The sequence below is a fragment of the Rana temporaria genome, chromosome 5 (genome assembly GCF_905171775.1).
Source record: "Rana temporaria chromosome 5, aRanTem1.1, whole genome shotgun sequence".
NCBI classification, from domain to species: Eukaryota; Metazoa; Chordata; class Amphibia; order Anura; family Ranidae; genus Rana; species Rana temporaria.
In genome coordinates this window covers 19,622,949-19,635,448 of record NC_053493.1, presented here as the reverse complement: position 1 = coordinate 19,635,448, position 12,500 = coordinate 19,622,949, and the positions used below count along the sequence as shown (strand labels likewise).

Sequence of the window (12,500 nt, the reverse complement as noted above, 5' to 3'; positions counted from 1 at the left end):
AGACTTTTGACCATTGTATGTAGAGTTTTCTTTATGGGAAGGTTCTTACCTTTTAATGAGAGTGTCCAGCTTATCGCCCCCCTCCTGCAGGAAAGTGGTGCATTTCTGGAGGATGCAGCTGACGTAATGCATCTTCATGGCCAGGACCTCATTCATGTCCCTCTGCTTCATACACTTCTCACAGATCAGATCCAATACTCTGCTGCATTTCTTCAGAGCTTCCTGATCCAACAGAAGCGGGTTCTCCTGAATCAGGAAAACGATCTGCAAGGGAAGAAACGTTTTTGGGGATTAATGTATAGTTTTGGAGAATGGCAAAAAAAGAAGCATCAATCTCAGCTTCGGCTCTAGCTTTTACTGTGATGAATATACAGCGGGTAAAATACTGTACTCGGAATCACTCGGAAATACTCCATTCCCAAGTGTTTCAGAGCTCAGGCGAGCTGTCCCAGACAGAGTGGGGTAGATTCAGATAGATCAGCGGATCTTTAGATCCGTGTAATCTATCTGATTTACGATCTGCCGGCGCAAGTTTTTGAGGCTAGTGCTGTATTCAGAAAGCACTTACCTCAAAACTTGCGGCGGCGTATCGCAAATCCCCCGGCGGAATTCAAATTCGCGGCTAGGGGGCGTCTAATATTTAAATCAGGCGCGTCCCCACGCCGATCCAACAGCGCATGCGCCGTCCGCGATTTTTCCCAGCATGCATTGCTCCAAATTACGTCGCTAGGACGTCATTGGTTTCGGCGTGAGCGTAATTTGCGTCCGGCCGTATTCTGAATCGACTTACGCAAACCACGTAAAAATTCAAAACTCGGCGCAGGAACGAAGGCCATACTTAATATAGTATACCCCTCACATAGCAGGGGGTAACTATACGCCGGAAAAAGCCGAACGCAAGCGACGTAAAAAAAAAAGCGACGGGCGGGCGTTCGTTTCTGAATCGGCAGAACTCCTCATTTGCATATTTGTCGTGTTTAAAAAATGAAACGCCACCTAGCGGCCAGCGGGAGATTGCAGCCTAAGATCCGACAGTGTAAGTCACTTACACCTGTCGGATCTTAGGGAGATCTATGTGGAACCTGATTCTATGAATCAGCCGCATAGATCCGACCGACGGAACTCAGAGATACGACGGCGTATCTATCTGAATCCGGGCCAGTATTTCCAAGGCTCTCCGGCACCCCCCCACCTCTGGCCACATGTGGTATTGCACGCCATAGAAGTCAATGCAGAAAAAATTATCTTTGTTTCCATTGACTTCTATGGGGAAACTCGCTTTGATATGCGAGTGCTTAGGATTACAAGCATTCTCCTGGAACGGATTATACTGTAATCCAAGGTTCCACTGTATTGAACACGTCAATCCATACATACAAAGACACCAAAACAAATAAAGTTCAGAAATGAAGTTCTGTGTAATAAAATGGAAGGACACAGGGAAAAAGTATTGAACACGGTAACTGAAATGTATTTAATACTTGGTACAAAATCCTTTGTTGGTAATGACGGCTTCAAGACGCCTCCTGTATGGAGAAACGAGTCTCATGCGTTCCTCAGGTGCGATTTTGGCCCATTTCTTCCACAAAAACAGTCTTCAGATCTTGAAGGTTCCGTGGTTCTCTTCTATGAACTCTGATCTTTAGTTCTTTCCATAGATTTACTATTGGATTCAGGGCCGGTGCTACCACTAGGCAGCCATCTAGGATGCACCTCTACCTAGGGCGCCCACCCACTGGTGTTCCTTCTCTCCTACCCTCTTCTCTCTGTGGCTATGCACGCCGAGTGTATGATATGGGAGCGCGCCCGCATGGTAACCCCCTTGGGAGAGCGCTTCCAAGAGGGGGTTAGCTCTTGCGGGGAGGAGCAGAGAGCTGCCGTGGGACCCCAGAAGACGAGGATCGGGGCCACTCTGTGAAAAACGAACTGCACAGTGGAGGCAAGTATGATGATATGTTTGTTATTTTTTATTTTATTTTTTTAACCACTTTCTTACTGGGCACATATACCCCCCTCCTGCCCAGGTGAAATTTCAGCTTCCGGCACTGCGTCGCTTTAACTGACAATTGCGCAGTCGTGGCTCCTAAACAAAATTGATGTCCTTTTTTCCTCACAAGTAGAGCTTTCTTTTGGTGGTATTTGATCACCTCTGCGGTTTTTATTTTTTGCACTATAAACAAAAAAAAGAGCGAAAATTTTGAAAAAAAAAAAAAAAAATCAATATTTTTTACTTGTTGCTATAATAAATAGCCCAATTTAAAAAAAAAAAAAAAATTCTCAGTTTAGGCCGATACGTATTTTTCTACATATTTTTGGTGAAATCAAAATAAATAAATAAAAAAAAAAAAAATAAATAAAAAAAAAATCGCAATAAGCCACTGGTTTGCGCAAAAGTTATAGCGCCTACAAAATAGGGGACAGAATTATAATTGTTTTTTTTTTTTTTTTTTACTAGTAATGGCGGCGATCTGCGATTTTTATTGGGACTGCGACATTATGGCGGACACATCGGACACTTTTGACACCATTCACATTTATACTGCGATCAGTGCTATAAATATGCACTAATTACTGTATAAATGTGACTGGCAGGGAAGGGGTTAACACTAGGGGGTGAGGAAGGGGTTAAATGTGTACCCTGCATAGTGTTTCTAACTGTGGGGGGAAGGGGACTGACTGGGGGAGGTGACCGATCTATGTCCCTATGTACAAGGGACACAGATCGGTCTCTTTTCTCCCTGACAGGACGTGGATCTGTCTGTCGGCGGCGGGCGCGCGTGCACCCCCCAGTGGCTGGAGGCCGAATATAGATGACCACCTGGAGATTGGCAACCACACTGCGGCCGTATATAGTCGTACGGCAGGCAGGAAGTGGTTAAACCAACCTATCACTTTAAAGCTCCCCTTTGTAAGGTTCTGTAGGGACAGGGACCTGCATAGATTTGATACAGAAGTGTCAGGATAATATAAAAGAAGATTAAACAAAACTATATAAATGAAGACAAACTGGATGAGAACTACCTTCACAGGATGGAGGTTGGTCGTGGTAATAATCTTGTGTAAAGGCCCCGCTAGTTTCACCGGTAACTTTGGTTCTTTGCTGAGTCCTTGAGGCTTGGTGTAATAATCCAGCTTCTCCCGCGGGAAGAAATTATTGATGACCGTGACGCAGTCGTGCTGACCTGGATGATAAAAAGCACAGACAAAACTGTACAATGGACAAGTTGCAGGACGAATAAGCAAACAAATTACTGTGGTACAGCCAGGGGCGTTGCTAGGTCTACAAAAGATCTGGGGCTAGAGCCCATAGCAGCAAAGAAAGTCGGGAGGAGAACATACACACACACACACTTCTCTCCAGCTATCTTACCACACTCAAGCTGACAGGTGGCAAACCTAGACTCGGGGCTATGGGCACCAGCCTCAATAGCCACCCCCTAGTGACGCCCCTGGGTACAGCTCATACCACTCAAGGGGTATTCTGCTTATTGTTAAGCTGTTCCTCCTGCTGGTGACCCCTCTAGTGCAGTGGTCTCCAAACTGCAGCCCGGGGACCAGATGTGGCCCATTGCTTGCTTTTACCTGGCCGTTGGGGGTAGTGCCCTATTGTTGTTATCAGTGGATGAGATGGTGCCCATCTCATCCACTGATAACAACAATAGGGCACTACCCCCCCCCCCCCCCTCCCCCACTGACACCAATGAAGGAGGCACAATTCCTCCCAATGTCATCAACGATGGGGCACAATTCCTCTGAATGACATCAATAATGGGGCGCAATTACTCTCATTGAAACAATGGGGCATTATTTATTCCCACTGGTCACAGTCCGGCCCTCCTAAAGTCTGAAGACAGTAAACTGGCCCTTTGTTTAGAAAGTTTGGAGACCCCTGCTCTAGTGAGATAAAAATCTATAAGGAAGAATCAGAACCTCCTTCCGGTGACCCCTCAAATGATATAAATATCTATATAGAGCAGTGGTCTCCAAACTGCAGCCCGGGGGCCAGATGCGGCTCTTTGCTTGCTTCTATCTGGCCCTTGGGACACTATTTCTCCAAATGACATCAATGATGAGGCACCATTCCTACCCACTGTTGCCATCAATGTTGCACCATTCCTACCCACTGTTGCCATCAATGTTGCACTATTCCTCCCACTGACACCATCGATGGGGCACTGTTCCTCGTATGACCAATGAGGGGGCACCATTTCTCACCATCTATGGGGCACCATCTATGAAGCACAGTTCCTCCTATGACCAATGATGGGGCGTCATTCCTCCCACTGACATCATTGATGGAGAACTATTCCTCCTGTTAAAACCAATAACGGGACAATATTTACTCCCACTGATGCTGGGACATTTTCTATTCACACTGTCTACAGTCCGGCCCCCTGAAGCCTGAAAGACAGTAAACTGGTCCTTTGTTTAACCTCCCTGGCGGTATGATTCTGTCTGGAATTACGTACCAAAAGCGGCACACTTATTTTGCAAGGAAATTTGGCGTTTTATACTGTAGGCCTGCAATTCTTAGGAATAACTCATTTAAATCTGACCAAACAAGAGTCTAGTAGGCATCCCGGGTATGAATTTTTTTTAAAAACAAAATTATAAAATATAATAAATAAAAACAAATAATAATATAATTATAATAAAAATTATTCAATAATGTAATCAACTCAAAATCACTGAAATTTGCTCAGTTGCAGAATTGTCGCTGTCATTACTATTTTTTTTTTATGACGAATTTCCCCACAAATCGCTATCGCACAATTCTGCAAGTGAATATAGTTTATTATCGCTGTTTTCTAGCTGATCTACAACCATTTTTGACATAAAGGGACACTTTTGGTTGCTATGGACAATCTACAGTTTGCAGGCAGAAAGAACAGTTTTTATTATATAAAAGTACATGTAGGACACTGGGCAGACCACTAGGGACAAGGGGGGTGTGTATTTTTTACATACAGTACTGTAATCTATAAGATTACAGTATACTGTGTGTAAAGTGTTTGTTTACTTTTTTGAATTTGGCACCGTTCTCCGCCCCCCTGGCGTCGTAACGTCGCAGGGAACGGAGATCGGCGGCACACGGGGACACTGTGAATCGAGCGAGGTCCCGCTCGCTCACACAGCGGGGATGCATCGCAGGATCCAGGGACAAGGTAAGTAACTCGTCCGTGGATGCTGCGAAAGGTAAGCCGCGCCGCTGCACGCTCTGCACATCTATCCCGAACATGACTCGGGGATACCGAACCTAGCATGGAAAAATCACCCAGAGTCACGCTCGGGGATACCGCTAAGGGGGTTAAAAAGTTCAGAGACCCCTGATAGAGAAATCAGGACCTCCTTCCTCCTGCTGGTGATCCCTCTAGTGACGTAAAGATCTTTATGGAGGAATCAGGACGCCCGCAAGGTAACCCGAGGGAGTTAGCTATTGTGGCTAGGAGGCGAGAGAGCCACCGTGGGACCCCAGAAGAGGACGATCGGGGCCACTCTGTGAAAAACGAACTGCACAGTGGAGGCAAGTATGACATGTTTGTTATTTATTTTTTTAAACGTGAACCTATAGTATCACTTTAAATTCCAATTTGATAAGACAAAAAAATTAAATAAAAATGTTCACATCAAAACGTGCCTTTTATCAGTCCCCCACACCGCTGTGATCCAGCACAGATTCTCTGCCAGGTTGAATGGTGCCCAACGCCATTCAACCCGTTTCCTGTGAGCCCAGGATGGGTCATCAGGCTGACCTGGGCTCACAGGAGAATACAGCAAAGAGCAGAGCGATGACATTTCATGGTGCTGCTCTCTGTAGCATTCAGGACTGCTAAAGAAGGACTGGCGATTGGACTGAAGACTCATGGAGAAAACACATCTTAGGCTTTCAAAAAAATCATAGCAAAAAATAAAAGAAAAGAAGGATAGATAATTCCAGAAAAAAATAAAAATAAGTTTAACTCCTTTTCATGTTCCCAGAAGCAAAATGATTGGCGGTTTTACCTACAAAAGCTGCCATTTGTGCCGCTGTCCTCCCCACTGAGTTGGTGGCGTCCGTGTCGGCTCCGGCCTCAAGCATCACCCACACAAGGTCTTTCTTTCCTGCAAGACAAACCAGCCAGAGAGAAGTGCGTTATTACTCCGAGAGGTGATAATTGGTGTCCTTTTCGTGGGGCGACGGAGATGTCAGCAATTTGAAAGGTGTGCGGTGCGGTCAGCAACCGGTCATTATCTCACTCTCTTCTCCAATTGTGGGGCTGCAAAAACAAAGTTACTCAAAGGAAAGGAACACTCACAATATGCCGCGGCTCTGAAACCTTGCGATGTTAGGGGATTAAATTGCACCAATTATGCCGAAAAGGAATTCTCAAAAGCAGAGGAACAAGAACATAAGAAAATACAATTCAGAAGAAGTTCTAAAGGGCAAACTTTACCTTTTATAAATGACCACTTCTTAGAATAGTGATGGACAACTTACTAGATATTGGCACCTCAAAAGCAGTCCCCAATATATATAACAAATGGGGGGCATAAATATTACTGGCGACGCGCCACGACAGGCCGCCAGAGACTGGCGCCGCCGCCACAGGAGGCCGCCAGAGACTGGCGTCGCGATACAGGCCGCCAGAGACTGGCGCCGCCGCCACAGGAGGCCGCCAGAGACTGGCGCCGACGCGATACAGGCCGCCAGAGACAGGCGCCGACGCGATACAGGTCGCCAGAGACAGGCGCCGAAGCGATACAGGCCGCCAGAGACTGGCGCCGACGCGAGACTGGCGCCGACGCGAGACTGGCGACGCCGCCACAGGAGGCCGCCAGAGACTGGCGACGCCGCCACAGGAGGCCGCCAGAGACTGGCGACGCCGCCACAGGAGGCCGCCAGAGACTGGCGACGCGATACAGGCCGCCGGAGACTGGCGACGCCGCCACAGGAGGCCGCCAGAGACTGGCGACGCCGCCACAGGAGGCCGCCAGAGACTGGCGACGCCGCCACAGGAGGCCGCCAGAGACTGGCGACGCGATACAGGCCGCCAAAGACTGGCGACGCCACCACAGGAGGCCGCCAGAGACTGGCGACGCGATGCAGGCCGCCAGAGACTGGCGACGCGATGCAGGCCGCCAGAGACTGGCGACGCGATGCAGGCCGCCAGAGACTGGCGACGCGATGCAGGCCGCCAGAGACTGGCGACGCGATGCAGGCCGCCAGAGACTGGCGACGCGATGCAGGCCGCCAGAGACTGGCGACGCGATGCAGGCCGCCAGAGACTGGCGACGCGATACAGGCAACGCGATGCAGGCCGCCAGAGACTGGCGACGCGATACAGGCAACGCGATACAGGCCGCCAGAGACTGGCAACGCGATACAGGCCGCCAGAGATTGGCAACGCGATACAGGCCGCCAGAGACTGGCAACGCGATACAGGCCGCCAGAGATGCCAGCTTTGATCCCAATTTTCTTTCACTCAACAATTACAAAAACGAATGATGAAAGGATAAAAACACGTCCCCACTCTATTCAAAGATAACAAACATTTTTGAACTGTACGACTTTCTACAATTTGAGTTCTATACTCCATGGATTTCGCTTGTTAAAACGAAATGTTCAATTGGGCATTAAAAAAAAAAAAAAAAATAATCCAACCAGCTTTTGCTGCAATATGCACTTTTAATACAAAGATTGCCCTCGCAGTACAATATTCCGCCACTAGAAGTCCTCATTCTGATGGTCAGCATCATACTACCCACTTCCTTTGAGCCCAGGTTGTCCTGGACCCATCCCCAACTTGTGACTGGGCAGTGAAAGGAAAAAGCGGTGCAGTCACATTTTCTGGCAAGCTCAGAGGCATGTTGAAAATGAATAAAAAAAATAAAAATAATCTAAAAATTAAAGTACTTAACTTTTTTGTGCTTTAAACACAAAATGCAAGCGTCATTCAAAGCAATGGGTTAAAAATAAAAAATAAATTAAAGTGCATTATGTGCAAAGAAATTACAAATCTACGGCTGTGAAATATTTATATTTTTGCAATAAAAATAGATTGATGAGAAAATGATCATTCCATAAATTAAATGAAAGCTTTTCGCAGCTCATGTAGCTTAGTGGATGGATGGATGGGATCTCTACCTGTCCTGAGTGAGCGGCTTTCTATATTTTGGAAACTCAGCCAGACTGGAAACCTTCTGGCAAGGCACCAACCTAGGAAAAGGCCGGGGGATCACAAATGTCATCCAAATCCGATTTTCAGCCTACTTGCTGTATATTTTATATATATAAAAAACATACTAAATATATGTCTTGATACGCCTTCGAGTTCATACGGCTCATTACAGCCCATTGTGTTCTGCTCCCCGAAAGCCTTCTGGAACAATGTGACATGCAAAGCGCTCTGACTAATCAACTCTAAATGGGAGTTGAAGTTAAAAGCAAAAACTCTGCAGAAAATTGCGGCTTGCTGCTCCGAGATTGCAGTGCTTACAAAAGGCAATGGTGACATACACTATATTACCAAAAGTATTGAGACGCCTGCCTTTACACACACACGGCCAGATTCTCAAAGAAGCGCCTATCTTTAGGCGGGCGTAGCGTATCTCATATACACTACGCTGCTGTAACTTAGAGCAGCAGGTCCCGTATTCAGAAAGAACTTGCGCTCTAAGTTACGGCGGCGTAGTGTAAATGGGCCAGCGTAAGCCCACCTAAATTCAAACTAGGCTGGTAGGGGGCGTGTTGTATGTAAATGATTTGTGACCCCACGGAAATGACGCGCTTAACGAACGGCGCATGCGTGCGCGTGCTCAGTATCACGTCGAATTTTCAAAGTAAATTACGCCCGCTCAATGCTTAGTCGACGTGAACGTAACCTACGCCCAGCCCCATTCACGGACGACTTACGCAAACGACGTAAAATATGACGTTGTTCGGAACGTTTCCGACGTCCATACCTAACATGACTTACCCCTGCTTTATGAGGGGTAACTTTACGCCGGTCAGACGCCTTACGTAAACGACGTATCTTGATACGCCGGGCGCACGTACGTTTGTGAATCGGTGGATCTAGCTCATTTGCATATTATTGCAGTTCCACAAAAGAATTACGCCGGCGTATCCATTGATACGCCGCGTAATTTTAAATTTCCCGCGTCGTATCTTTGTTTTGTATCTACAAAACAAGATACGACTGCATCTCGGATCGATCCGACAGGCGCACGTCGTAGTACGCCGTCGGATCGAAGATGCATTTTTCCGCCGGCCGCTAGGTGTCGTTTCCGTCGAATATGCAAATTAGCTAGTTACGGCGATCCACGAAAGTACGTCCGGCGCATTTTTTTACGTTGTGTGCGTTCGGCTTTTTCTGGCGTATAGTTACCCCTGCTATTATGAGGCGTACTCAATGTTAAGTATGGCCGTCGTTCCCGCGTCAAATTTTGATTTTTTTACGTCGTTTGCGTAAATTGTTCGCGAATAGGGATTTGCGTAGAATGACGTCACCGTCGGAAGCATTGGCTTGTTCCGGTTTATTTTCGAGCATTCGCACTGGGATACCCCCACGGACGGCACATGCGCCATTAAAAAAAAAACGTTGTTTACGTCGGGTCACGACTTATTTACATAAAACACGCCCACATCCATTTGAATTCCGCGCCCTTACGCCGCCAAAGATACACTACGCCGCCTTAATTTACGGCGCAAATTCTTTGAGGATTCGAAAAAAAAAAAAAAAAAAGTTACGGCGGCGTAGTGTATCTTAGATACTCTACGCCCGGCGGATTAATGCGCCGTTCTACATGGATCTGCCCCATAATTTTTAAAGACATCGATAAATAAACTGCACAACAAGAGCAGGGAGGTGACCAGGTGCGGAGATTACCTGATAGACAGGCGAACATCAGGGCGGTGTATCCATGTTCATGTTCATTACAGTTGACGTCTGCTCCATGCTGCAGGAGTAGTTTACACATATCCACCTTCCCCTTGTAAGCGGAGTGCATCAGAGGGGTCATTCCGTGCTGGAAAACAAGGAGATGTACAAGAAATATTAGGAAAGCTGAAAACATGGTCTGAGATGTCAGTTCAGTGCACAGGAAGTCACAAGGCAACTGCATTTCTGGTAGGATCAACAGGTATATTTCTGTATTTAAAAGAAAAAAAAGTTCTTAGGCTGAAAAAAGAAAACCAACGCAGCTACCACATGCACAGAAAAAAAATGGCAGCACTGGCTCTAAGGATTGAATAGCGTATGCGTCACCTAGGTTTTTCGCCTTCCTGTTCCGAATCCCAGAGGCCATTCAGAGCTTTTGGTGGCATAAAGACTCCATTCCTAGCTCCACATCTCACCTCATAGGTAGACCTCATTCCTATCCTCAGCTTTCTTTACAAAGGTTTTATTGTCATATAAACCAACAGAACAGGTTCGCAACAGTGTTATAGCATACAAAGTAGGGTTGTCCCGATACCACTTTTTTAGGACCGAGTACCGATACTTTTTTTCAAGTACTCGCCGATACCGAATACCGATACTTTTTTTTAAATGTGTCCCCAAATGCAGCCATGTCCCCCCACAAATGCAGCCATGTCCCCCCACAAATTCAGCCATGTCCCCCCAACATATCCAGCCACGTCCCCCCAACATATCCAGCCACGTCCCCCCAACATATCCAGCCACGTCCCCCCAACATATCCAGCCACGTCCCCCCAACATATCCAGCCACGTCCCCCCAACATATCCAGCCACGTCCCCCCACATATCCAGCCACGTCCCCCATAAATCCAGCCATGTCCCCCCCATACCATTACCTAGATGCTGCGCCGCATGGTTAATCAGCGTGCGGGGAACATCACAGCTTTCATTTGAATAGCTGTAGTGTTCCCCGCTGCGCCGCGTATAGACACTCCCCCTTGCTCGGGATTGGACAGATCCGTCCAATCCCGAGTATCGGATGAGGCATCGGGGGCATTTGCGGGAGTACAAGTACTCCCGCAAATACTCGGTATCGGTCCCGATACCGATACTGGTATCGGGACAACCCTAATACAAAGTATAAAATAGATCCGGACCTGAGAGCCCACATCAGCATACAAGAAGCAAGGTCTTATGTTATACCCTATTGAAAAGAGATGAAAAAGTCAATAGAACAAAAATGGTCTAAAGTCCGGGCATTGCCCGGCTGTCTGTAAACCTGTAGAATGAGTGTGGAATTCACAACAACAAAAAGATCTGAAAGTTTGCATCCTCTAGAAAAAGTACAAAGAGAGATAACAGCCAAGGCCTATCCTCAGCTTTCTATAGGCCTTTACAGGGGTGAGCCGAGTGATGCTCAGGGATCTCTTCCCTGCTGCTGGGTGAAAAGGCCGAGTGTTGACAGAACAGTAAAAAAAAAAAAAAAAAAAGAAGTACAATGACTGTCTGTTTTGGGGATTCCATTCGGAGTCATCCTGTCAATTAGGAACCAACTAGAGTTTAGTTGGTCCATTTCATGGGCTGTACAAAGCACTCCTGCAGTGGTCAAACCTTTTTGGACTATTTGGTTGACATTGTTTTTCTTGCACTACTTTGCACTTTGAAAACACATCAGACCTCAATGGGGGGAAAATATCATGCTAGACCGTTTAAAAAAAAAAAAAAGAAGTGTTCCTTTAATTTTTTTTGTAAAAGAAAAGAAAAAAAAAAATTATATATATATATATATAATCTCACACACACAAGTTTTAGGCAAGTGTGAATACTGTAAAGTAAGTTATGCTTACATTTATTTATATATATTCTCACAAAAGTGAGTACACCCCTCACATTTTTGTAAATCATTATATGTAAATATATTTAAAATTTTATTTTTTGTAAATGTATACACCAATATATACATTATTATTATTATACAGGATTTATATAGCGCCAACAGTTTGCGCAGCACTTTACAACTTCAGGGAAGACAGTACAATTACAGTACAGGAGGAATCAGAGGGCCCTACACACACACACACACACACACACACTAAATCAGGGCTTGACAAATTTGCTTGGAATCTAGGAGCCAGGAACACACCCTGTACCCGCCGAGCTCACGCGCAGAAGCGAACGCATACGTGAGTAGCGCCCGCATAGGAAAGCGGTGTTGAAACCACACACGTGAGGTATCGCCGCCCTTCCACGAGCGTACGCAATTTTGAAGTGTGACATGTTGGGTAGCAATTTACTCGGCGTAACATTATCTTTCACAATATAAAAAATAAATGGGGCTTACTTTACTGGCATCTTATTTTTTTAGTTTAAAATTAATTACATTTTAACAAAAAAAAAAAAAAAAAAAAAAAAAAAAGTATAATTTTTCAATATATATATATATATATATATATATATATATATATATATATATATATATATATATACACACACACACACATATACACATATACATACATACATACATACATATACACACAGGTGGTTCTCAAAAAATTAGCATATTGTGATAAAGTTCATTGTTTTCTGTAATGTACTGAT

At 45.7% G+C, this 12,500-nt stretch overlaps 1 protein-coding gene across 1 annotated transcript in view; it reads right to left on the bottom strand.

Annotated features, from left to right (window-relative positions):
* ANKMY2 (ankyrin repeat and MYND domain containing 2) overlaps positions 1 to 12,500 on the bottom strand; it is a 55,056-nt gene that overhangs the window by 26,929 nt on the left and 15,627 nt on the right. Inside the window, exons 3-6 of the mRNA XM_040352247.1 lie at positions 9,870 to 10,008; positions 6,004 to 6,102; positions 3,022 to 3,182; positions 50 to 264 (exon numbers count right to left, since the gene is read on the bottom strand). Of these exons, the coding sequence (XP_040208181.1) occupies positions 50 to 264; positions 3,022 to 3,182; positions 6,004 to 6,102; positions 9,870 to 10,008 (614 nt within the window). The remainder of the gene's footprint in view (positions 1 to 49; positions 265 to 3,021; positions 3,183 to 6,003; positions 6,103 to 9,869; positions 10,009 to 12,500) is intronic.